The sequence below is a fragment of the Clupea harengus genome, chromosome 4 (genome assembly GCF_900700415.2).
Source record: "Clupea harengus chromosome 4, Ch_v2.0.2, whole genome shotgun sequence".
In the NCBI taxonomy this organism is placed as follows: Eukaryota; Metazoa; Chordata; class Actinopteri; order Clupeiformes; family Clupeidae; genus Clupea; species Clupea harengus.
Window position 1 is genome coordinate 14509100 of NC_045155.1, and position 27985 is coordinate 14537084.

Consider the following 27985-nt stretch of genomic DNA (forward strand, 5'->3'; position numbering starts at 1 on the left):
GTTTGTGTTTCCCACTGCATAAACACAGCATTCCAAACCCTAAACAAATCACACTAAGAAAGTGTTTTGAACTTTATTGCAGTAACTTACGGTATAACACACGCTGAATGGTGGCAGATAGAATAACTAGTCTTTTAGTTTAGTATGTGCCACTGCAAAAAGGGCTTTCTCTAGATAAGATAAGATAAACATCAGTCATTTCCCTTCAGATCTACTTATTTTTGGGCTTCTGCTACCTCAAAGCATGTTCAGCTGGACCACGGCTATCTGTGTGGTCATGTCAGGGGAAATCTCTGATTGGTTCCTATTAGGTAATTAGGTAGGTAAGTAATACGGCTTGATTTTGACACGGCAGGAGAACTACATGGAATGCTATAATTTTAGCAGCTGATGATTAGCATGTTGCGAAAGCTGTAATTGTACTCCTACTGAATGTATAATTCACTGTGGGGAACTATAAGGAAGAGCGAAAGAATCCAGTATTGGGGAAATTGAAATGACAGCAGAGTCCCTCAGAAAGCCTGCTTTATGGCAGTTCAGGGCGACACCTATTCCATTCATTCCATACAAGCATCTTCCAGACCCCCCCCCCGTGACTGGTGTCAGTCCCCATTGGTGGATGAGGCCCCATCAGCTGGTACCTGCTCCTCCTCTAGTCTCTTCTGGGCGGTGTCGATGTACTGCTGCACGGCCATGTAGATGAACTTGTACTGGGCCTCCGTCTGCACCATGCCCGAGCGCTGCTGCCGCACCTGCTGGATGGTTTTGGGGATGTCTATGTCGCAGTCCAGCCCTGGGAAAAAAGAAACGCTCACTTAGTTCAACCTAGAAAAAAACTTGGAAGTTACTACTGTTGATTTAAACAACACAGTCTCACTTTAAACTGCTCTTCGACTATAGAGCTCTCACTGGTGGAAAAGGAAGTATGAAGCTGAGACATTCACTAAGTATTACAGCCCAGTAGCATAATTAATTATGTTCATCTCTCTCTCTCTCTCTCTCTCTCTCTCCCCCACTCTCACTCTCTCACATACACACACACACGCACGCATCCACACACACACAAACACACACCCACCCACACACAAACACACTGATGAGACTGCACAGCATGTGGCAGCGAGAGAACATTGCCTTCAGTGATCCTTCAGAATGCCCTAATCACTGACAAATGATCTATTTATGCAGATCTGATGGGGGATGTAATGCGGTAATTGTCCAGCGCATGCCACCAGAACCACTGTAATCAAACTCCTGCTGAGGGACATGACAGAGGCGGAGTGATGGAACGCTGCTTTTGAGACAAAGTACTGTAGGCGCTCCTGTACAGGAATGCACATGCAAATGAAACTGGTCATATGCTATACCTTGTCTGTTGATGATGTCAATGAGAATGTCGATCACGATGATGGTTCCTGTTCTTCCAATCCCTGCACTGGGGGAAAACAGGCAACATACCAGACACACATGGATTGAAGGCATATTACTGGTTTAGCTAGAAGTGGCACAGCCATGAAAATGTCTTCCAAGTAATGCTGACTGACCTTTAGAAACAATATGTGTCAAGTCAGGTATCTAAAACACTGCTTTCTGGAGAAAAGGGTACATTTTGATACTGCTTCTTAGATGTACACACTTCTACAACTTTCTTTGATGCTTTCATTGTAACATTTTATCATTATATATATTGTATCATTACTAAGTTAACACTTAGACTATGCACGGGAATCCAACTAGTTCACGGTCATGTTTTTACCTGCAGTGGACTACAATGGGCCCAGTCTCTAGAACAGCTCCCTGGGTCCGGTTGACCTGCTCCAGAAAGCTCAGAACTCCCCCAGGCTCGTTGGGCACCCCGTGGTCCGGCCAGCTCAGGTACTGGTAGTGCCAGATGTACCTGGGTGGTTCCCTCTGTCATCAGAGCCCAGATCATAACCCGGTGAGAACTTGACATTGTGTAGTGGGGGAGGAGTAATGGCGAGTTTCAGGAACCTTGTGTTCCCATCTAAAGATGCTCTACATTTCACTGCAAGCACAGCCTTACAAAAGGGGCCTTTAAATAACCTGCAGAGAGCCTTAAGCTCAGTGATGGAGTAGCTCACCTTGTCTGTTCGAGTCACCTCCAGCTCTCTCAGGATGTAGTCCTGGGCTGTGTGCTCCTCGATGTTTTTCACGCTCACTTTCCCAAACTCCCTGGTGGTGTTGATGTCGGGCCAGTACCGTACGCACTTATTCTGTCGGAGACAATGAAAAACCAAAAAAAGTCAGATTCGTCCTTGAATTCGGCCCTGAAGCATCTTCACGAGGTGTGTGTGTGTGTGTGTGTGTGTGTGTGTGTGTGTGTGTGTGTGTGTCTGAAAGGGTGAAGATGAAGCTGTGGATCAAGAGCATACCCTGCCTCGCTCCATCTCCTTGGTGGTCATGACGATGACGTGCGTGTTCTCCTGGTACACCATCTTCCAGAAGTCCATCACCGTATTCTGCAGGCAGCCCTGTGTGGCGATGAAGACTTTCCCCTCGTCTACGTGTCGTCCATCTTCCTGTTTACCCTAACAGAGAGTGTTACACCAGACATCTGATACCCCGAAACAAGGACGAGTAGGTACTGCTGTCAATAAACATAAGAGCTAAAGGAATGAACAATGTCAATGATTTGACGGGGAAAACTCACTCTGATGTAGTTGGCGTTGATGTAGTCGGCGCAAGACACCTCTGGGTCTGCTTCCCTGACGATCACACGGGTGGTGTCGACTGGAGGGAGAATTTAATATATTGTGAGCAAAATGACAGAAGCACATACAAACTAATTACGACCACTACTACAACTAGTAATAATTATTACACTTATTACTACTTATTACTACTAATACTTACTTAGTTATAGTTATAGTTATTAGTTATTTTTGCAACTTTTGTAAGACTCACGTTACTCACACAACAGCTCTAGCAGTAAGTGAGGAGTGAGGAGTGTGTAACTTTGCGACTTACACGGCAGGATGTTCTTGTAGCGGTTCTTGCTCTTGTTCTCTGGCCTCTGTCCCTCTTTCCTAGGGTAGAGGAGCTTGCACTCCTGCTGCTGCAGCATCTGGGGACACAGAGCGGAGAGGGCACACCATTCACTCCTGCTGCGTCATGACCCCATTACACACACACCAGAGCGCAACACACTCTCCCCCCAGTTACATCAGACTCTCCCCAGTTACAACAGACTGCTAAGCCCCACGCCCTCTGTGCTGCTTCCCAAGGACCCTCTCTCTTACATCAAAGGGGACACGGAGCAGAGCATGCTGACTGGAGAAGTAAACTTGGGTCTCAGTATTAAGGGAATGGAGTTACATTTTGACATGGTGCCCAACAGCACCCTCTTGAGGTCCCCAGGGAGGATATCAAGTGTGTAGCCCTCTTTAGAAACACCACGAGAGGTCATTAGAATACCAGGGAGAGGGGGTGTACAACCCAATAATGTAATCATTTCCAGATAATGTATATAGCCACTACTGTAATAGATTTTGCCACTTAAGTCCATCAAAATTTTTATAAAACACAATAAGGTAATACAATGTCTTAACCAATAATGTAAATAACATTTGTACCAATAATGTACTAAATTATTACACTATTGGAAGTTGCTACATTATTGCGTTAACCTAATATTTTTTTTTACATTATTGGTACAAATATTATTACATTATTGGTTAAGACACTGTATTACATTAATGGGAGATTATTACACAATTGGGTTTTATTACATTGTTGATGGATTTAAAAGATTAAATATGGAAAAAAAGATTACATTATTGGGAGTTATTACATTATCGGGAAATCATTACATTACTGGGTTCTATAGGGGGTTTAAACTAAGTACCATGTATTCATTCTTTCATTCATTCATTCATTCATTTAGGAGGAAGTGATGAATGAAGCACCCAGAAAATGATGCTGAACCTTCACACTAAAAGTGGGACAGGAAAGATATTTCATTGAAGCTTGTCCTAATATGCATCATGAAACTCCAAATACCTCAAATTCCTCCCAGAATCCTTGCTTGGGTTTCTCCGAGTTGTCGGCCACTTTGTTCAGCTCCCGCACCCGGTTCTCGATGTTTGCTGCATTTATTCTTGTTGCATTGAAAGGCTTCCATGTGCAAAAGGAATATGAAAACACAGAAGATACTAACATAAATAAAAAATGATATAATCCTAACATCAATTCCCCATAAGTGAAAAATAAATGGAAGAACAAAAACAACCAAAAATAGAGGTGCATTTTGGTGCTATTGTATTTTATATGAGCTGCACATATCTGTTAACGGTCTGTTATGTGAACCTGTTTTTTTTTTCTTGCATTTTACTCTGGTAGAGATAATGAAGGGAGCAACAATGTTACATTTTTATTCCTCACTTTCATACCTACACCCCGAGCCTTCCTACATATCTACTTTTTTGTTCCATCTATATATTATTTGTCTAACCACAAAGACGTTTGCTGTCTTCACCACACCCATCATGTGCAAAGCTGCAGAAATCAAAACGTTTTCTGTAGCTGTTTGACTGGCTGGTTCATTGCACTCTAGCCTTGAGCCTATTGTCAGCCACTATTAGGCACTTGTTGTACCATTGTGAGTTTGAAACAAACCATACAGACTGTTTATTTTGGGGACATCGAGAAGGTTATACTTTACGCAAGGCAAGTTACTTCCCTTACACAATGAGAACCCTCCTACATGTTGTTTTACCCAGCATGCACTACTGCGTGCTTACCTGTTTCAGGTGTACCACTATACCACTCTTCTCCACCATGGGGTTCTTCTTATAGTGCTCCACCAGGTCCGCCAGGGTGTCGAACCTCTCTCCTCCACCTACGTCATACTTGCCATCCTGTGGAGGCACCATCAAAAGTGTCAATCACCACTCACTGGACATTCTGTGGTTGACATGAATATGGTGGAATACCCAGATTGGGTTATAGAGATCCCTTTTGTTCAGGTGGAGAATAGGGGCGTTCTCTTACTTGATATCGGATCATGACGTGTGTGACTTTGGTCTTGCGGTCCACGTTTTCGTGCTTCTCCTCGTTGGTGAGGACGGACAGCACAAAGTCGCCTGGCTTGCTCTGGCTCTCGCGCACCAGGAAGCTGCCCGGCTTGCCCTTTTCCGTGAGGAGCTTCTCCGCATCACGCCCAGAGAGGTGCCCGTGGTACCATCTAAGCAGGGGCCACAAACCAACACACATGAGGCCATCTCTAATGAGCAGAGGTACTCTGTTCTTCCCAAAACAACATTCTCAGACCTATTCTAAATGCCAACCCCCCCCCCCGTAACCAGCTACAAAGCCCCTTTCTAAGTACCCCAGACATTGTGCTTTGCACTAACGTATATGGAACGGTTTTTTTTCTTCTTCAGACGGAAAGTTTGTCACAGACATATGGCTTTACGTGCGTTTGATAGCATCTCACTGGGGGTAGATGTCTTCTACTTTTACATGGTTAAGTAGAGATAGCAGTTTCCCCGCTGTCTGAAGGATGCATTTGAGATCAAACACACACACACACACACACACACACACACACACACACACACACACATACAAACACACACACATTCTCACAAACACCATATGGTGGTTATATATGTGGCTGAGAATGGATTGAAAGCAGAGGTGTCAGTAGGAACTTGTTTCCACACAATGTGGTCAGGAGGGGCCTGTGATGAACCTGTGAATGTGTGGGGGAGGAATCGCTTAGGCGACATACAGTACATGTCTGCTTCGTGAAAATAAGGCACTTAGCACTAAATATATACCCGAGGGGAAACACTGAAAATGCTCAACAATGCAACACAACAATGTTGATACTTAGTGCTAAATACTCTTCTGCAGCCAAGCTATTTCATATTTGCAGCAGAGTCTGCACCTAATGGCATGATTGATTTGTCTGCTTTCTACCAAATCGCATGCATTGTTCAGGGTGTGTGTGTGTTCTTGACTGTGTTGCAATTTGCAGGTGCTCGGTGCACAGCTCTATTGGCAATCACATTCACCACTTCTTCTCATTACTTCCCAGATTCAGGTGAACAGCCTGCTTTACACAGCCTCAGTGATATACACTGCAGCCAGAGTTGGGCTGATTTGGACAATACTATGTTCTAAGGGCTGCCATATTATACTCACACCACCAATCAGCATATCCGTATTGCAGAGATAGCCATTCCAGAAACAATGCATACTATCATTACATGTTCCGTCCAGTCATTTATTCTAAAATTGTTGGTTCAAATTGATAATTTTTGATAATATGGATTGTTCTTGTCAATACCTGTTGATCCTTCTAGGTTTCCTGACCTGGCATTGGAGCAAAAAAATAAAAAGTCCTCTGCTCCCCTGCACTACCACAGTGCAAACCCTAGAGGGCACACTACTCTACTCCCATTCAAACACTATGCAACAGGCCATGGTGTGTTGCACTGGACTGTGCTGTGTGCTGCTGTACTGGGCTGGACCGGGCCTATGCTGGGCTGTACCTCTCCGATGTGGGGTCCTTGCAGTTGAGGGGGTACTTGAGCTCAATGACGTCGCCGTTCCTCTCGCGCAGCAGGTCGTGCTGCTCGGTGTAGTACTGCACCAGCTCGGCCAGCGTGGCAAACTTCTCCCCGCCATACAGATCGTAGTAGTCCCCCGAGTTCTGGATCTTAATGTGGGTGACCTCATCGTTACGCCTACGAACCGGGCAGACAGAGAGAGAGAGAGAGAAAGAGAGAGAGAGAGAGAGCGTGAGGGAGGGGGGATATAGAGAAAGTGTTGTTTATTATGTGTAGGTGGGGATCTAATCCAATGCAATGGAAAGAGAGCAAACAGGATAGACAGGACGACCACAGAAACTGAAGACTCAGTGAGAGATATCTAGAGAGAGAGAGAGAAACAGAAAGTGAGATAGAGAGAGACAGACAGCTTCGTAGAGTTCACACAGCTTAGACCCCAGAGTCTACAATACATTTGATTTCAGCTGGATTTTGAGAGGGATTTTGCAGCCAAAACATCTTTGTGGGCCCCGGGAAAAAATACGGCAGGTTTATGGGTTTTCGCTTAATACCTTATTCACCCACAATCACCTAAAGACATTCTTATCAGCTTATGGGACCAAATTACAGAACAGGACATTACAGGATTTCCAGGGTTATTCTAGTTCATGTGAAGTAGCCATCAAACAAAATAAGCCATATGCACTCTGTTAAAAAGCAGAGCGAGGACATTTTTGTGGAACATCGTGTGTGGGATGCGCACATAAACTCATCCAATCCAGAGAGCATTTTGTCTCCCTGTTGGGTTTCAGCTTTTCAGCTCACAATGAGCTGAGGCTTAACACATCCAACCGACAGAGTAACGGAAGGAAAAAAACACCTGCGCCGTTCTGGCACAGTCCCCGCTAACCACAGCCGCTCACTACGTGCACAGATCACATCTGTCTCTGTCTCCACTGACTGCCGTGACATGCCAGTCAAAAAAAAGGACAAATATCCCAGTGAGGGAAGAAGAAAAAAAGAAGGAAAAAAAAGAGATGAAAGTGTTACAAACATACACTGTCTTGTTCACAATAGCCTTCTATTCCTTCAAATGTAATTTATGGAGAAGGGGTTTGGATGGAGTGAAATAAATCTCATCATTCTCCTTTCCCTCTCTCTTGTCTCTGTGTTGCCCTCCCTCATCCATCGTTATTGTTCTATCTTTCATAAATCTGCACTCTGGACTGCTTGTAATTGCATTATGGATGTTTCCATGGTGCAGGGAGCAGTGCGCCCCTCATCAGCGCCAGCTAATGGTTACTGACTGCTGGGCCACGCATGAGTGTGTCTGTGGAGCCCACTGCCGGCCTGTGTGTGTGTGTGTGTGTGTGTGTGTATGAGTGAGCATTTGTGAGTGTGTGTGTGTGTGAGATCGAGAGAGAGAGAGAGAGAGAGAGAGAGAGAGAGAGAGAGAGAGTGTTTATGTGGTGTTTGTGTGCACATATGTGTGTGTGTGTGTATAAGTGAGCATTTGTCTGAGTGTGTGTGTGTGTGTGAGAGCGAGAGAGAGAGAGAGAGAGAGAGAGAGAGAGAGAGAGAGAGAGAGAGAGTGTGTTTGTATGTGTGGTGTGTGCGCACATGTGTGTGTGTGTGTGTGTGTGTGTGTGTGTGTCTGCCTGCCTGCATGGCTGGCTGGCCCAGGCCGCTTTAATGCAATTACAGTGCACGCAAAGACACAAATAACAAATCCCAGTCCAACTGAGCCTCTGCCTTCTCACTCTTATAAGGACAGACGGCATGCCGCTCCACACAGCCTGATGGATGTTCACTGATCTGGATGCCATTCAACAGAGAGAGAGATAGAGAGAGAGAGAGAGAGAGAGAGAGAGAGAGAGAGAGAGAGAGAGAGAAATGATGCAGGAGTTGTGTGACGTTGTGTGAGCGCTGTCAGGAGTGCGCTGCAAGTACAGTGCGTGACCTCAGGAGGATAATCATCGTATCTTTGCTGCAATCTTGTCCTCGTCATTACACGGGCTCCTGTGGGTGTGCTATCTTTAGCTGGCCAAAAAACTGGCATACTTGTCCTGGCCAATCGGTCTCTGCCAGCACCACTGGGTCACACTGAATACTCCACTGAAAAAAGTGATAACTGAACAAATACATTTAAAACGGTAAGCTACTAAAGATGTGAGAGCAAAGACTCAATTATGCAAATTGAAATACCTCATAAAATGAACATCAGGGAAGTGCAACATATTTAGTTCAGCATATGCTCTTGAGCAGAATCTCACTTGTTCTTCAAAAGGACGTGAACACTTCTTCTTGATCCCCCACACTTCCATCCCGTACTCCTACACCACCTTACAGACTTCTTATGCATTGGTTTCTGTGAAACCACAGTCTTGCCTATTTTCAATCGTTTCTCCTCCACCTGCTGTCAGTTGTGTTGAACTCTACCCCCCTTTGGGAGGTTGCTGTGGATAAAAGCACCACCCAAACGTACACATGGAAACATAGTTATTGATGTATCACACTGGAACCCCCCCCCCATGGAAATGCAGCGTGAGTGAGGGAGCATATTGAATGAATGAAAGATGGTGTGTTCTTTCCTCTCGGCTCACAGGGTCAAAATCAATCACAATGGCTGATATCTGACCCCCCCGCCCCCCATTGCGTGACGCTGGCAGAGGGTAGAGTGTGGGGCATCACCTCCTCGCAACCCAACCCCGACCCATTCGGTAACCAAGGGTGCTCACTTCCTTTACTCCTGCTCACTTCTTTCTTCCTATTTTTACCTTTTCTGTTTTTGTTGTTGTTGTAATCCCCAGTTCAGTGCGAGTACATCATTGATTGTCCTGTTCTATCGGGCCAGCCCCGCGCTAGCCGGTCAGAGAGACAGGAGAAAACCGACCCGACTCGATGCCCGTCTGTCTCACTGGGAGTCTGTTTAATCACCAGCCTTTTAAACCCCCCTCATCCAACCCCCCCCCCCCCCCCCCCACCGCAGATACCAAGCCTGCCATTCTCCATCTCCGGCAGCCAATGTCATTTAGCTCGTCCTCCTCGTGGAGTCGGGCCACTGCGATTAAAGCCAGCCCAGAGATTATGTTTGGACATGCACCGCCCGGGATCAATGGTGAAGATCTATAAATAGCTCCACGGCAGTGGAAATATTTACAGTGAATTGAGGCAATCGGCTATTACGTAATTGGGAAGAGAGAGGGAGGGGACTCTATATTCAGCACAAGGGGCAAGAACATTCCAGACTTGGAGAGATCTGTTTCGAAAGGAGAGGTTTGATCCCCGGGCTGGGATTCCCATCGGGTGTGGACACCCAGGCGTTACATCTGCAGGGAGGCCATTCTCACATCAGAGGATACAGAGACAGGGCATCTCAGGACAATGACCCCTGACCCCTAAGGCCTCTCATCTCTGCTCCGCCTGGCGTCTTCAGTCCTCAACTCACCCTCCTAACTTGTAGAACACTTATACACACCAGTGCGAAAAACACTCTGTTATGTTTTACATTACGTTTCCATTATTCACACCCGAGCTATTAACGTCAGCAGAGATAAACTGTGAGTAATGTGAAATGCTGCAGTTTATGGTTTGTTTATGTTAATGAATGCATCATGTAAATGGATGTTCCCGTAACAAACATAATTCAACGCACAAGTCAACACGAACAAACCATTAAACTCAACATTAATGGACATTAAGCGAGATAGCTGATGCCCTGCTACTGTTACAGCACAGCATGTAATCAGTGTTAGTTACAGGATGGCTAATGCAATGTGTAATCCACTGATTTACCTTTTCAGTTCTGACTGGGTCTAGTCTCAGCATGCACAGAGTATTCAATAAGGAAGCCTCCACTCATGGTAGACAGACAGAGAGGAAGGGAGAGAGAGAGTGAGAGAGAGAGAGAGAGAGAGAGAGGACATAGACAGGAAAGAGAAGATAATGGTGTGATGTAGTCCCTTTGAGTCCATTTGTGCGACCAGGATGCTTTATCAAATAATGCCCTTGTAAGGGGAGACTTTCTTAATGACTTTGTAATTACCATCTCTCCAGTTATGAAAATGCACTCTAAGAGAAGTGTGTGTGTGTGTGTGTGTGTGTGTGTGTGTGTGTGTGTGAGTGTGTGTTTGTTTCTGAGTGAGAGTGAGAGTGCATGAAAAAGTCTACGAGATAGAAAGCTCATTATTGGATCTTTGCCGTGTGAGTCAGAGAGTAATGGTCTTCTCTAAGCTTGTCTGTCTGCAGTTTAAGTGATAAAAAAAAGTTGCAAGCGCTGTGCATATCTTGTTGGGGCTTAATAAAATAACATCTTCAAACTTTCAAGCACTCAACCACACTACATCACACACACAATCCATTTTTAATAACTACAGATTATATTTTCAAGTTGACCATTGCGATTTCTTTGTATTATATTATTTTCTTTATGTCACATACAAGCAAGGCCTGATGATGAAAGACTACTGATAGATCATCAAGAGATGAAAGATGACAGACTGAAATACAGTCTTTGAAAACCGTAACAATCTACTCCGGCCAAAGCTCTTGATTTGACAGGGTAAAGTTACTAATAAGCTTCATACGGGCACCACACAGTAGCTGCTGGGAAGTTCCGGCCCCCTACCTTCCGCAGACTACGGAGTGAAAGTGTCTGTGTGTCTGTCAGCTGAACCAGCAGAGGAACCAGCCGACGTTCGGGCACGGCAGACCCTGAGATGGGGGCTGGCTGTGGTTAGGCCTCGGGCACAAGCCTGCCGCCGAATCCGGAGCACATTACGCCCTGGGATCGGCTCAGCGCAAAGCCACAGACGCCCCTGCTGTGGCAGCCGCTACCGCAGCCGCTGTTCCCTGCGTGGGGCCTCCACGTCTTAAGGCCATTAAGAGCTACCGCTGTTGACTCCTCGCCAGCAGACCAGACCAGCCCAGCCCGTATGGCTGCCTTTCTCTCCCAGTTTTTTTCCCTCCACTCTCTCTCGCTCTCTCTCTCTTTCCTTTTCTCCTGCTGTCTCTCTCACTCTCAATCTCTCCATCTGTCTCTCTCTCTCTTTCTGTGTTTTGGTGCCAACGGCTGCTGTAAAGTGCAGAGAGCAGGACAGTGATACACTGATAAGTTTCCCCACCCAAGAGCCAACCGATGAGAAACTTAAAAGCTTCCGTCTCTCTCTCTTTCTCTCTCTCTCTCTCTCTCTCTCTATCACCACTGATCCTCTACAGTCTAAGGCAGGGCTGCTGATATGAGCTGCAGTGTACTTCTCCTCAGCTTTATGGATACACAAACACACTGGCATGGCCACATGACGAAGGGGCATGGCCATTTCTATTAGTTCATTCAGCTCTGTTACAGAACATTGATAGAAGTGAAATCATCGAAGTGGCTGTGAAACACTTGTGAGCTGTGCTGAATAGTCTGTATTGGTTGTCCATACACATCTATACACTTCAAGGTCAATCCTGCGAGTGAAATGTGTAAGTGCTGACCAGTGTTTGTTTGTGCCATAAAGCACAGTATGGCGCCATCCACTCCTATTGTTCGCACAGAGCTGCTCTTTATGCTAGAGTTCATTAATAGCCAGGAGCGAAAGCCAAGTCTCTTTTTTTCTTTCTTAGTATTTTCCATTCCATCTACGCTTTTTTCCAGGCAAGGGCTTCAAAAGGTCATTTCCCTCCAAGGCCTGCATGTCACAAGCGAATAACTGAGAAATACTTTGTCTCTGATGACTTTCTTTTCCTCATACTGTTTAAATTTAAAAAAAAGAAAAGAAAAATAACCAAATGAATTTGAAGACATTTGTAGACATTAACCCAGCAGATGTTAATGGTATCACCCACCAGGGCAGTGTGCTGTGAGAAACAATACGCACTCAACTCTTTAAATGACTGTGTACTGACAGCCTGCCTGAGGAGGCCACATATTTTATTCCTTATTTTCTTTTGGCTAGGGCCTTTGCAGCACAAGCTTGCTCCAGACATAATAATAACAACAGAAGCAAGCACAACACCACCAGCAGCAAATAAACAACCATATAATATAGCCAGAGGGCAGCTGTACCTGACAGAGAGTGTGAAGTCCCCTGGGTTGCTCTTGCTAGGCCTGGCCAGGAAGCTGCCGTGGACGCCCCGTGTCAGGAGGAGCTGCTCCGCCTCTAACCCAGTGATGTTGGGGTGGAACCACCTGCACAGGGGACCAGACACCAGACAGAGGTGAGATCTCTCTATCTGTTAAAGAGATGTGTTCTCCCATCATTAACACACAGCAAACTTTCTCTCTCTCTCTCTCTCTCTCACACACGCACATACCTATGCACACATTCACAATTCAATGTTTCTAGGTTAGTATAATGAAAGCTGAAAGAACTCCTCATTTTGACCAGAACACAAAGTGAGCAGAACAGGCGGTGCATTATGTAAACAAACAGAAGCATGAAGTGGCCATGTGGCTCGGCGGAGGGAAGCCAGTGGGAGGACGTGACGGGTGGGAAGAACAAAGGGAGGAACTGGAATGCTGATGGCCGTAGCATGGGCTGATTTACATGTGATAAACGAGTTTGCAATGGGAAGGGATTACAGTGTAGACTTAGGGCATAATATACTCAGATGACATGACCGTAATCCCCTTCCCGGTAAAGGGTTACGGGCCCGTACAGTAAGACCCAGCCGCTGGGAAATATGGAGCATGTGGTGGCACTCATGAATGCAAACACAAACTGCATTCCCATCATGCTTGGAAACACAGCATAATTAACTTCCATAAATCACGCTTATGAGGCCATTGCACTAATCAGAAAAATCACATTTGGAGCATGTTAATCGTTAATTGCATAATTACTACTGTAATTCGAGTGACAAGACAACAATTATTTTTCACTCCATTGCTTAAGACAAACGGGCGACGCCGTTCTGCCCCCGCTTTAAGAGAGACCAATCAAAAAGCACTGTGCTGTTTCAGCAGTCGGCCCTTGCCACTACCTCACACTTCACCCGATGCGATGTCTGCAGGGGAGCGGGGCGCGGACTGTTACACAAAATGGAATTATTGGCGTGGCCTTTGTTTGAACGAGAGAAATGAGTGATAATTCTATAAGCTGCGAGGGATTTGGGCCTCATCTGGGATCAGAACCAAAAATAACACACAAAAAATAATCCAAAATAAAAATGCATTCCAAAAAATGCTTGGCCATTATGTACTAAATGTGTGGCATTAAGACAAGCAGACGAAATGCCAGTTACCAAGCATGTATAGATGCCTGCATTTTTTTTTTTATTTACTACCTTTCTTTGGCCTGTCTGAGTGCTTAAACGTAATTAAATGAGGAAGGATTCCCGTCTTTCGTCTCTTGAGCCTCACAAGGGAAAAAGCTGCTTAGATGTTTTCAAGGTAAATCAGGGAGAATGTCACCCATTGCGTACAGTGGAGGCAAATATTTTGAGGAAACTCAGCAGTTGATGTGCAAACACTCAACAGCGCAGGCCTTGTGGCGACTGGGTCATGGAAACGATCAAAGCAGAACAAACTGGTTGTGAGTGGCTGTGACGAAAGAAAGAGAGAGAACACTTCACTGCGAGAAGCAATGATTCAACAGGAGGGGGGAAAATAAATACACTTCTCGACAAACATTTATAGAATTGGCCCGTGTGACTCACGACGCGCGTGGATGGACACACACACACACACACACACACACACACACACACACACACACACACACAAAAACACTCCCACTCATGTCTCCTGGCACAACCAGTTGACCAGCTGATGGTGTGAAGATGAGAACGCTCCCAATTAAACCAACGCATGCAAACACACACACACACACACACACACACACACACACACACACACACATCATCATCATAACCAACGCACTCTTATCATCACTTCCTCGGCTGTGACAAAAAACACCCTGAATCGGTGAGACACGCTGCCCATCATCTCACTCCTACACCAAGTGTGGTGCACCCACATGCCCCCGTCATCCAGCAGCAGGCCACACGGATGCAGCTGCGCCTACAAAAGGAGCTTGCCCGGTGGATCAGCTCACCTCTGGCCTCCCACCGATTAAACCTGATTTCCAGGGGGCCAAACTTCCCCCTTCGTCTGGCCGTAAACATTAACACGGTTTAAGAGGGGGGTCTGTGTGCAAGCTCATGGCCCTGGCCTGGAACAATCAGACCCCTGTGACCTCTTTACAAGAGTGGAGTGTGCTCGTGTGGCCCGGCTCCAGCACACGGCAGCCTCACTCTCAGCACTGGGCCTGGGGCACAGGAGGTCCTGATGTCAACACAGAGATGTTGATGGACACACGCAAATAGGTGGGAACATTTGCATTGCCCACAGATTCACACATATCTATACACACACACACACACAATCCTTTCCTAATCCTACGGCATACTGCAACCTTTCCCTTTAATGCCTACATAGACGTCCGAGATGAAATGAAATGTGACAGTGAGACCTGACAGTGCGAGCCTCTTCCCTGGCCTGCCTCACGTGAGAGCTGCTGGCGGTGGAGGGTGGAGCAGAGGGCTCGGCCGGCCAGACATCTGGGACCCAGAGCTGGGCCAGATTGCACCTGACCCCCTTTATCCACCCAGCCAGCCAACCAGCCAGCCAGCCGCCACGGGCTTCTCATTCATATCCCCTCAGGGGGAGATTAGGAAACAACTTTTTTCAAACACAGCAAATCGTAAATGATTACAAATGGCATTCACCAGAGGATTAGACACAAATACATGGGAAGTCTGTGTGTGTGTGTGTGTGTGTGTGTGTGTGTGTAGGGTGGGGGTGGGACAATGAAGTGGGATTGGACAAGCCTGTGTGCAATCTACAAAGCACCAGAACATCAGCCGTGGACAAGGAGAAAAGAATAGCATCCAGGCATCATGTACCATTTACAAGAGGAGGAGAATATATATTGCATAGGCTTCTCCACATTCTTTTCAATGGATTAACCCTGTTGTTGTTGAGGCATTCTATACAGAAAGCGACAGATGAGGCTTTTCTGGAAACTCAGTGCTCAGTGCGCAAACCTCGTCCTCTTTTTACCCTAAGCTGAAGCACTTCACTAACCATGTACTGAATCTACAGTATGTTCACGTTTACATAACTCTTTCTGGCGCTTGCAATCTGCTGGTATCAATTAGGGAGGTGCGTGCAGTGAGTAGAAAACTGCACAGAGCATCTGATCTATGAAGCCACAATAAGACGTACAATCTCAGTACTATGGCTGCTGAAAAAAAACGTAACATTTATTCAGACGTCATGTGACGTGACAATGGCTGACTGGTACCCACTTAATCATCAGTGTCAGCGGGTGAATGTCATCTACGGCATACAATGTGTCTCATTTGTGGAGCGAGCCACTGTTGTTTGTCACAATCTCCTGGGCTCCCTGCACACACAGCTAGGCTGGTGTCTCTTTGAGTCCTGGGGGCTAATGTGTCTGTCTGTCATTCCGTCTGTCTGGCCTGACCCAGAGGGAAACTCCCCACTAGTACTTCGACTGCGCTGCTGCTGATAAAACAGAAAAAAAAAAACCAACACGTCAGAATGACCATTTGTCACTTCACACTTTCTTGTTTCACTGCAGGTTTGTTCCATGTGATAAGCATGCTTTGTGACGCCGCACTTCTCTAAACACACACACATCTTCCTGAGCAATAAAGTAATAAAAAAGACAAAAACATCGCCCCTGGATCGTTCTTTAATTGCGCTTGAGGCTTAGTGTTGTTCAGCACAGTGTACACATAGCGCAGTTATAGAGAGATAACAATCTACTTTCTAAACGGCAATAAGAGTGCATACATTAAAGTAAAATCTCTCTGGATGACTGTAGCTTAGATAAATACCTGCGCTAGCAAAGACAAAAGCAAAGGCATAATTAAGACACACTAAAGCAGAATTGGGTAAAAAAGAGGAACAGAAACACCCCCATGGCACGACATGTTTGTAAACTTAGGCATAAAACAATTCTTGAAAAGCCAATGTTTCGCAGTCTTTCTTTTCTGGCTGGTAAGGGGTGATGTAATTCCTCTATTTCAATGGAAGACCAAAAAAAACGGAATGCACTGTTGCATCTGTTGTAACACCAGATGTTCAGTGGTCTTCTCCCAAATCGGATTACATTTTAATTATACCCATTCTGCAAATTCCAAATTAGGATATGCAACACTGACCAAAAAACCCCTAAACAATGCATGTAGTTATCACATCAGAACACAACATGTGATACTAATCCTGCATCAAGCTGCCTTTGAAGTTACTGCTGGACTGTGAAATCCAATTTTTTTCAATGGACGAAAAAAGACATGACAGCAAGGTCAACTGTATCTCTGAACCCTTTTGATGTTTTTTTACAAACAGTGAAATTGGCGTAACACACACAGCTCTAATCAGCAAATTAGCCAGACCACCCATCGCCCTCGTCAGCGGCCTCTCGCCCACAGCAGAAGCAGCATGCAGTGACTTAATACATCCAGCTCAGTAGGACACACAGCCAAGAGCAAAGGTCAGAAAGCCAGGTGAAGGGTTGCGCCAGGTCAGGAGGGCAGCTTTGGCTGCCGCTGACAAAACCCCGGAGGTGGCTACTCAGCACAAAGAGCCTCGACGAGGTCGGCTCAGGTGGGCTACCCGGTGCGACTCCCTGCTCCCGCTAACAAACCGAACTGCCCCACCTGTGCCCACAATTTTGCCCCCACATAACCCCCACCCATCCCACCACAGCCCAGAGCCCCAAAGGCCAACCCCCCCCCCCCACCACCAGATAGAGGCTTGACAGCCACTTACTCCCAGAGCAGCTCCACGCGGCCACAGCGCACTGTACACATATCCACATCCACAACGGCAGCCTCCTCACAAGTCCTCTCTTTACTTTCTCTATCACATGCAGGGTCTGTCTTTTTCTTTCTCTGTCTCCTTCGCTTTGCTTCGTTGGGAAAACACATCAACAGATTGGTGTGAATCAAACTTGCATTAAGCAGCTCCACTGACAGTGGCTGGGCAGGCAGCAAACACGCAATGTAATATGCATCGTAATAACATGCCACAAAAAAAAAATCCTCCCCAAAATAAAACATTGATAACTAGTATGCAGATTTTTTTCCCCTACCTCACCATTCTGGTTGGAGCTTGACAGAGCTCCGGGTTGGCTCAGAGTTTAGTAATCCACGATCAGTACAGTTACACAAGGAGGAGAGGGAGGGGGCAGGGACTTGTAGGAGTGCTGGTGGATGGAAAGAGAGAGAGAGAGAGAGAGAGGGCGAGAGAGAGAGAAAGAAAGAGAGCGAGAGAGAGAGAGAGAGAGAAAGAGAGAGAGCGAGTGCGAGAGAGAGAGAGGCGGGGGTGTTTAATCTGGGATTTGGATGAGTGTGAGCTGCCCTGATAGGAGAGCCAGCCCGCACAATCAGCCTCTGAGCAACTGTCCATCCCCTCTGAGTAGAATGTGACACAGCGTCACACACACACACGACCACACGCGCACACACACAGAACAATTGCACACATGCCCGCCTTCGCTTTATCTTTGCACTCATTATTGGAGGACAGTGGGTAGCAGCTGGTGCCATTTTTCTGTTGTAAAAATATCCCAGGGCACTCACTGTACAGTGTTACTGTACCTACATATCTGGAGGAATCACCTTCAGACCAATTATGTACTGTATGCACTATGGTACTGGCGACCCAGACTCCCACAACTGAGCGTGGGACAATTCTGTATTATTAAGCCTTTACAGTCAACACTGTAATGTCCCATTTGTTATATTATCATGTCATCCTGTGTTAAAATGACTTTGCAAGAGATATTTCCTTGTAGACTGCACAGAAAAGTACTTAGGTTTAGTCTAGATAATGCGTACCCTGTCTGAGTTCATAATGCAAGAAGTGAATTCACTTCATGATGCAAGAAGTGAACTGGAAATCTACAGCACTGGCATGCTGAGGGGCATCAAGTTCACTACCCACTGACAGAGTTGGCAGGCACCCGATAAACACAGGACGGACAAGCATACACAACCATTCAAAAAACGAACCTAAAAACCAGTGCAAAGGTCCCCAAGAGGGCTACTCAAACCCACAAAACCTAAAAGGCAAGCCGGTTGCCAGAGCCTGGTTTATTCTGTGACAGAGACAAGTAGGTCAGGGCTACAAAAAGTCACAGATAGGGCAGACTTGTCAAGCCCAACGTGCGCCCCTGACACTGAAGCATGAGCGCGGCTTATTAAGAGTTTTCGCCGGTCCTAAGCCCTGGTTAAGCTTTATCCAGAAGCCACCGAGCTCTGGCTGCCTGCTCACTGTGCCATGGAGACGACACTAATGGTTAGCAACTTCACTCTTCATGACCTTTCAATCACAGACGGGCATTGGCAGTTCAAGAGAGAGAGAGAGCACCGAGCCAGGGACGCCTGTGAAAACGATAACTGGACTAAAGAAGTGAGTGGGTGTGATGTTAAGTTCATCCCTTTAGAGGGAACTGCAAGTGTAAGCCTTATTAATGAGACCCTCGTCTGAGTTGTGCAGTGGTTGTGCCAACGACGTCTGTAGTTCACACTCTGCTTCTCCACTTCAGCCAAGTTAATTTGTAACCATTCATTTCCAGGCTTTTAGCAGATGATAAAATAGTGTTAAATCAGCCTGAATTCACCATTGCGAATTACTCCTCAAAACTGCCTCCATAACTCAGTTCCTTTAACACAGCAAAAATAAATTGAATGAGTAAAATACAGAAAACAAACTGTTGAAGAAAGTCAGAAAAAAAATACACTTCATGGATTCCACTCAAGTGCATTCCTTTTGTAGGCTTTATTGAGGTCATCCTTGAGTTATTCTGTGCTGATGTGTTGGCACAGCCAGTCTGGTTGGGTGACTTTCCTAGAATAGCGTCTCCTCGCTCTGACCAGTGCTGTGCAGTGAGGTGTAGCTTCTGCAGCTGAGCCTGGTTCTGTCTGGAGCAGCGGGCTGAAGAGCGGCCGAGCCCTTCTGACAAGAGGCAGGCAGGCAGGCGGGTGGGCTGGGGACAGGAGAGGGGGAGGAAGGCTGGGGCCATTAACACAGGGCCCCACGTGCCCCACGACACAGTGCCTCCATCCTCTTACATAATGTCTCAAGTTCAATACAGCTGGCTATTTAAAGGCACAGGCGGCTGCGCTGGTGAAAAAAGGTGATATACTTAGCGCCCCCCTAGCCCGCTTCAAAGCCCCCCAGGGGCTATATCGGGTGCAGACGGCCCAGTGTGTGTGGATTTTGGGCACCGCCAAGGGTATTTTTAGAACCGCTGATCATGCTGCGGCGTTTCCATCCAGCCCACGCCCGCCCGCCAGCCTGCCTGTCCGCGTTCCCTCTGGATTCTAACGCCTGGCGCATTGTGGCGTCTGGTTGCCCATTGCACACTAGAAGGGCAACATGTGTAGAAGGAGCAGGGGGCAAGGGAAGGAATAACGGGCAACCCAGCTGTATGTGTCTGAGAGTGGGGGAGAACAAGAGGAGGGAATTACACCTTTAAAAAAAAAAAACAGACAGCTTACTCTATGGCTCACTAGAGAGTCACCAACTCAGGTGCAGGCAGAGTATGGCGTAGGCGTCAAACAGAGCTTCTTGTACTTATAAGGTGTAGGGTATTCATATCTTGTCTGGACATTACACGCCTCCTCCTCTCTCTCGCCAAGGGAAGAAATATGTTGCCATTTTTGAACTGTCCCCATGGAAAGTCCAAGGACAAGTGAAATTAAATCTTACATCCATGAATCATATACAAGCGCTCAACAGCTGATAACGACCTTACCGCCTTTACACACCCGACCAGCCCTATCAGAACCAAGCCTCTTTTTGGAGTGGTGTCAAATATGTTCTCCCCCATCGACACACACAAAGAGGGGAATTCAGAGCAGACATACAACAACAACTTCCTGAGAGTTCCTTCTATTTCTAGGAAACGGACAGGCCAAAAGCACTCGGAGCAGAGCCCATTGTGTGAACAAGTCCCTTTGTGGGGGACTGATGAGGTTGATGACTGTGCTTAGCGGTGATGAACATGCTCTTTTCTGTCTTCCTCTCCTAGTTTCGCTCTTTTGTTTGGGGGCGCTCGAATGAAGCCGTCACAGGCTACAGCAGTAGTGAATGAGGAAGAGGTCAGAAACATACTGTAAGTTCAAGTCTTTTGTTCACCAGTTTCAAATGTCACACAAGAAATATAAAAAAAATGACTAAAAGTTGTCCAATATGACAATGTCAGACGACACAGGTCTATATTAAATAGTAGGGGTGGGAATCTCTTGGCACCTCACGATTCGATTCGATTCCGATTCAGTGGTCAACGATTCGATTCTAAACCGATTATCGATTCTAAACCGATTATCGATTATCAATTCTAAACCGATAAAACGATTATCGATGCATGTCGATTTTTAAAACATTTGAGTTTGCTACTCAGAGTCTCAAATCACTTCCTACTTTGTGTTTGATAATTAAAGAAAATCAACAGATGAATTACCTTCTCTATTTTTTATTTGAGAAAAAGCTTTTCCTTGTCACAATTATGACTTTCAATGAACAATGCAATAATCGATGCAGCTTGCATTTCAACACAAAATGGATGTGTAAAAAAAAAAAAACATTTAATTTTTTACATTTTTTTTTTTTTTATTAAAAAATCGATTATGAACTTTTCTGAATCGAGACAGAATCGGTCTAGAGAGAATCGAGAGAAATCGAAAAATCGATTTTTTTTCCCACCCCTATTAAATAGCATACAGCTATTGGCACACAACATGCATTAAATGTGACAACAATAAGTCTTGACGGTGTCTTCAGTTCTTCAGTAATTTTGATACGGGATAGTTTCAGACCTCAGTGGAGATTCTATCAATTTTTCTGAAAGCCCCTTGTGTCAAATTCCTGGAAACTTGGGGGAAGGCTATCTCCTTTCGCCACTCTGGCAGCTCTTTTCCTGATGGGTAACCAGTCTAGTTTTTGCCAAAGTGACTCAGAGCTCCCATATTTCAGGGGGTGGGATCCCAAAGAACATTCTGGAAATGGGGTGTTCACAACAGGAATTTCAGCAATGGGGGAGGGGCTTGAATAGAACAAAAATGTGTGCTTTTGGGATAACTGAAAACAACTGGAGATCGATCAAAATACTCTTAATAACAACACATAATAACATTAATCTTCCACTCTGTAAGTGAAATGTAACAGGCGCACATGATGATCAAGCACAATGAGGACACACTTCACACTGGTGTGAATGGACACTGAGGGACACTTACACAGCTGGTTGGCTGAGAATCGGAAAGCTTTGAACAGAAAAGAAAACACAAACAGACAGACAGTGTATTCCATGAAATCTAAGAGAACTATTTGTGTCGGCAGTAACAGTCAGCTCAACCAGCAGTTTGTATGCCTGGCCTTATCTACGTTGTCTTCACCTGCTCAGTTTATACGCACACACACAGCTTGGGTGGGAATTATGTCTTTGACACGTTTCTGTCTGTTTTGCTGTTCTTGTTATTTTTCACCTTTTTCCACCCCGTTATTGGCAGGGACATTCAGTTGCGACCCGGTACTCCAATTGAGGCGGCTTGCACCTCATGATTCACAAAGAACTTTCAATGCAACTTCATAAATGTTAGGAAACAGGAACTGGGGGTGCGTGCGTGTGTGCCTGACGGAAGCCATGACACTTCGGCTGACAAAGCCTGGAAGCAGCCTCCCCCGCAAGCTCGTTCATCACGCTCGCGTAGTGGCTCGCCATTACCATTGCCCGGCCCCCGGTGAAGTCGTGACTCACTTGTTGTGTGGAGCATAGAGCCTGTGAGTCAAACATGCCCACAGCCATGTGAGTGGCAGCCAGCAAAAGATACAGGTTCAGAGGCCTTGCTATGCTCTCATCACTACCATGACGGCTTTTGGGTTGGTGGGTGGGTGAGCGAGTGATACATTAACCAATGTTCTGCAAATAAACACGTTTTAGACGAGAGAGCTGATTCCCATGCAACAGCGGAGCAGGACGCAGAGGAGCACACTGTGTGTTTAGCATTTCCCTGGCAATCAGTGATTATATATTTATTTTTCAAGAAACAGGGGACATCTAATTAGATGTGTTATGAAATCATCAGGCCAAATCATGGTCTGTAATGTAAGAGATGAGAGGTGTGCGTATCCATGACAATCCTCGTTTTGAAAGGAAATATATGAACCTTTTAAAGCCTTTCAAGGTGAAACACGTAACATACAGTACACCACAGCATTTTCCATTTCCTGTCTCTAACCCCTACACACACACACACACACACACACACAAAACCCATGTAGGTTGTGTATACACAATAAACTCTATTTTTTGCTGATGCAGCACCTTCAAGACTTTATCCTTCAACAATAAACCATACCCTCTTGTGTCTATAATATATCACAAACTGAAAATACTGTCACAATTAATGACCTTATGCATACAAAGAGAATAAGAGAGCAGGACAGAATGAGAGAGGAGACAGAACGAGGCTTAAAACATTCAGCTGCCAGCAGCGTACCAGCATGGTAAACAAGAGTAACACAATTAAGGCAAATATAAATATGCATTGATAATAGACACTTGTAGGAACTCTGAAATAACTCACAGAGGGTTACAGGGCCTGTCAAATTAGACACCAATGCATATGTCAGGACAGAAAAGCTTTGCAGCATAAACACTTCCCCTGAAAGAAAGCAATGAGGTATGATATGACTATAGAAAATTGTATATTTACAATATCCACCTGAAAAGCCTTGGTTTACTGTTGGAAGCAGACACAGATGCCACCAACCCTGGGTGCTTATTCCATGTCTTTAGCTCAATGGTGGGTGTCTTGAATGTAGTTTTGCCTGTAGGCATGCCTGGATGAACCGCAATGAATGGTTAATATCGTAGAAGCTAAAGTTCATTAGTCCTTTGGTGTAATTATAGTTTGCTTTCTCCAGGTAATGTTAATGACATTCAGCCATCCTTCACGATTTAGGCTTAGAATAGATTCTACGCAAACAATGTACCCATGTGTGCATGAAGGCTACCTCGCGTATCCTTCCTCCATCAGGTAAAGTTAATGCTATGCTATGGCTTTATGCTACCAACATGGACGAAGTGTATGTTGAGCCAACTTTGAATAGAGTGCAGCACCAGACTGATAGCAAGCATTATTACAAGGAAAACGATGGAGATGGAATGTTTGAAAAGGCTGCCAAAGATTCTATCTTGGATTTACGATTTCTCTAAGGGTGGGACAATGTACTCAAGGAGCATAAGGCATAAGTGAGCCATGTTGAGAGAGTTACATTAATGATGGTGTACTAAATTGTTGCTTTTAAAGTCAGGATTTTGAAGGCAGAAGCCACTGATACATGCCTCGGGAGTCTCTGAAGCAGTATAGCTCACAGCTCCTCATGGTGTTTCTCAGTGGCAATCGAAGCAAAACTGCAGGAAATCGAAGGATCTGCCCAAAGAACCTGATGGATATGCTGATTGGTTGAGATAATTCTGGCATTCCCTACTGCACACACACGACTGATTAAGCCGCAGATGGCATGCGGCCGCCACTGAGGCCTTCTAGCTCTGAGTGCCAGGACAATACAATGGCTCATGCCCATATTCCATTTTCCTTCTGCCAAAGGCCTACTCAAATTATCGGACGACTGCCTGGTAGGACTTCAGCATAATAACTGTGATCAGTGTATGCCTGATACAGAGGATTATGCTGTGTTCCATTTACCTTGTAAGTCAGACCTGGGAATTATGTCACACCCGAGTTGACCATGTTCCAAGTGTGAAAACCAACCGTTGTTGACATTGTTAGCAATACCAGTTGTTGACCATTGTTAGCAATACTAATTGACAACTATGCGTTATGTGGTATTCTGTGCATACAAACATCGTAGCAACATGTCCACAGATAGAAGTTGGACAGTACTGTGTCTACGACTGATTTAATGAGACACAAGTGTTAATAAAAAGCATATTACTACAGCTTACACTTTTGTTGATGCGTGGAGCAGCCATCTTGGATTCAGGGGGCATTCCTTGTAAGTTTTCCGACTGGGAACTTGGAAATTCCGACTTTTCAGTTCAAATGTAACCCACCATTATTCCCTTTCATTTATTACTATTTTCTTTCCAACTATGTGGCCATAAATAAACATGTAAATAATAATGGTGGCTCCACATACATATTTTCCTCAGATCAAACCTACTTTATCCATGTCTAGCGGGGCCTGGCACCACTTTACTAGAAGTAAACAAAACACTGATAGTGAATTGTGATCAAATCCGTCACTGACAGGGGTAAAACCATGGGATTTCAACCGGTAATAACAAGAGGAATGAAGCACTTTCATGTTTGACTCATCAGCCATATACTGACCAATGCAATAATGAAGCACGATTGATTTAGAAGGTTCAAACTCTTTTAAATGTCATTCCCACCCACAATTCAAACATAAATTCCAGCATGGCTGTCTGCAGATGTACAGTACATGTAATATATGTCTGGCTCTGTGAGAATAACCTCGTCCTGATCAACTGCACTTTAAAGCATTCAGATGTATTTTACATAATTTGCAGAGTACTCTAAAGGCCCTGTTTGTTTACCTCTGCTTTTACCTGAGCTGCCCTTTGTAACATAACTGTGTAATATAACTCCAATAGTTGAAAGAAAGAGCCAGTCCTGATGGTGACTAGAGGGTAATTAGGTGAATACAATCATTACAATAGTGTTACCTTACTGGTAATTGGGTAAACAAGGAGAGTCCTGTGTATGTGTAACTTGCGTTCGGTGCATAAGCAGTTCCACACAGACTCGCACTTGTAACCTCGGACATGGGAGGTGGGCATGCTAACAAGGAATCTAAAACCCATGGGTGCTAGCATCTGCTGCTAGGACGTCTCTTGAAGGGAAACTTCAGGATTTTTCAACCTAGGCCCTATTTTTAGATCTTTTTGGGTCCAAACCTTAACTGAGGACAATTAACGATCAAAATCGCTCTAGTATTAAGTTAGAATGCTATAACCTCCAACTGCAAAACAGATATACAATGTCATTCCACGGGGCATGCATCCACGTAAAAGTAAACCACTTTTTTATGCCACTGACAGGCTTATAATGTCGTTATAAGTTTCTGACTACATGGAAAGGATCCCTTGTAAAAATGTGACTTTGCAACCACTTCCAAAAAAAATGTAATATCAAAGAATGACAGAATCACAAATGTACCGGATTCTTTCCCAAGACTCCAGAAGGTTAAGCAAACCAAAAGCCAGTTCACAAGCTAACATTAGCTAACAGGATAGGCAAAGGCATAGGTGACTCACAAGTGTCTGGCCAACCAGTGTTTCCACATATAGACTTCACTTGCCCAGGTATGTTAAACGGCTGCCAAAGTATATTTAGCGACCCATTTAAGCATTTAATATTTTTTTATCTGTCGCGAGAACCAACCCATCCACAATCGGTTAACTGGAGGACAATCGCACCTCGCTCTACCTCTACCGCTCTACCTCGCGTACCTGCTCATTCTGCTATCACAAAAAGGGTCTACTGACAATCCCTCTTGCTCTGCAGAGAAACTTGGAGGGAGAGAGAGATTTTTTGGTATTACGTTAATATTATAAGATTGTACTTTGTTTTCTCTTCTCAAACAAACGCTTCACTTCAGCGTCATCGCACTTAGCCAAGCCCAACTGGTCGCTGATTGGTCCGATCTAATTGGTCCAAGTGGCTAAGTGATTCATCTTGCAAAGATGGTGTCCAAGCCTATAATCTCAGCGAAAATTGAGCTGCGAGCAATAGGCTTGCGGAGCCAGGCTAGATTTTCTTCTCTACTTTTCAGAAATTAGAGACCCCATATGACATAACTACACGATGTCTATTGTAATGAAAAGATAACTGTAAAACAGTCAAGGGTGGCCAAATGACTGTTCAATAGTTATGTCTCACCTAACCTTCAAGGGGAAATCTAGCCTAACTCCGCCCGCCTATTGTCTGGCGTCTCAGACCCACTCCCCTTCATAAAACTTCAAACGTAAAAAAAAAACTAAATCCAATTGAAGTGTTGTGGGTGATTTAGCTACGAAGCCTCTAACACCTATCTCCACTCCAACATAACGGTGCACATAGATTACATTGGTTATAGGCCAATCAAGGACTAATGTTTGGCTGTAAACTTTGGGTATAAATTAGTAGTTCAGCACCGGTTTTGGAGCTGTGACTGCTATTCTATATATCAGCATGCTCCAAAACTGGTGCTGAACTTCGCAATTATACCCAAAGAAGTTTTATGAAGGGGAGTGGGTCCGAGACGCCAGACACCACTGTAGAGCCTCCCAGAGGTGTCTAATTCAACGAAACACTGAGAAGGAGCTTACTTGACAACCCCAGTGGAATGCTCATGAAGTGTTGTTATGTATCAGTATAATGGTTGAAGTGCACGCTGTTGTTATAATACTTCTAGGTTGTTGGGCATGAGTACTTACATTTGACAGTGAGAGGTTTGGCCACTGTGGGAAGTCCCCAACCAGTAGCACAAGGCATTTAACATCTTTTCCTGTGTTGGCTATAACAAAAAGAAAATATGTGCCTGCCGGAATATTATTGAGTCTTTCGCATGCTAAATACATGCATGCCTATTCAGTTTGGGAAGGGGGTGTAGGGGACACTACATTTCTTTGTTGGGCCCCTGAATTTCACTGGTGCTCTTTTTAATCGACAATATAGGATTCTGGGGAAGAACTGTGGAGTTGGTAGGAAAAAAACTAGGCGTCAAGTTTAGGAGGCTACTCATAGCCTACTTTATTTGGTGACGGGGTAGTCGCAGAAGCCTATTCTCTCCCTTCCCCCTCCTCCTTTTTGCCTACTCCTATGCTGGCTCATTGCAAGTTGCAGATTATATTGTCAGAAGTTCTTTATTTTAAACAAAAGAAAAAATAAAACCAAAGTAAATTTTGCCTAACACAGTTTATGCACACAGGATGGGACGACTACCCCTGCCATCGGCAATCACTTTGAAGTCCTTAGTCTAGTTTAGTCTATCCTTTAGGTTATACGCATTTGACATGGGAGTTAGCGATAGGTTTGTCCTCCCTGCAGCCTAATGGAATCGAGTTCAGTTTAAGGATACGGTCTGCAAGACCCTCTGTCGTTCAGTCAAACTTAACTGCCTGCGGAGCTTGCCGAATCATATCAGCAAGTAGCCTATATGGAGCAACACTTGAACAATGACGCACAGGTAACGGTTAATTCCACGGCTGTTTGACAGAATAGTTCAAAGCGAGCGAACCCGACGCAATTTAACTGTAAGAGGGTGTACCTCAGGTCGACAAGCTAATGCTACACGTATACTCTGTAGCCACGCTCAAAACTGTCTTAAGTTCAACGGGGAATCTTGTTACAGCAGCAATGTTGCAAACGGAGAGTCGCTCGAAACATAGTTGCATTTTTCAAAACAATAA

At 45.1% G+C, this 27985-nt stretch overlaps 1 protein-coding gene across 4 annotated transcripts in view; it reads right to left on the reverse strand.

The window, feature by feature from the left end:
• Window positions 1-27985, reverse strand: part of ptpn11b (protein tyrosine phosphatase non-receptor type 11b) — a 35065-nt gene that overhangs the window by 5003 nt on the left and 2077 nt on the right. Inside the window, exons 1-13 of one of the 4 annotated variants that reach the window (XM_031566376.1) lie at window positions 17627-17712; window positions 12568-12690; window positions 6519-6713; window positions 5011-5203; window positions 4761-4877; window positions 4021-4134; window positions 2989-3085; window positions 2672-2751; window positions 2394-2549; window positions 2103-2234; window positions 1757-1911; window positions 1368-1435; window positions 642-793 (exon numbers count right to left, since the gene is read on the reverse strand). In XM_031566376.1, coding sequence (XP_031422236.1) covers window positions 642-793; window positions 1368-1435; window positions 1757-1911; window positions 2103-2234; window positions 2394-2549; window positions 2672-2751; window positions 2989-3085; window positions 4021-4134; window positions 4761-4877; window positions 5011-5203; window positions 6519-6713; window positions 12568-12690; window positions 17627-17634 — 1590 coding nt within the window. In that variant the 5' untranslated portion in view covers window positions 17635-17712. Of the gene's footprint in view, window positions 1-641; window positions 794-1367; window positions 1436-1471; window positions 1591-1756; window positions 1912-2102; window positions 2235-2393; window positions 2550-2671; window positions 2752-2988; window positions 3086-4020; window positions 4135-4760; window positions 4878-5010; window positions 5204-6518; window positions 6714-12567; window positions 12691-17304; window positions 17713-27985 lie in introns of those variants that run through there. The other 3 variants (XM_031566375.2, XM_012826083.3, XM_031566377.2) reach the window with 3 other exon arrangements.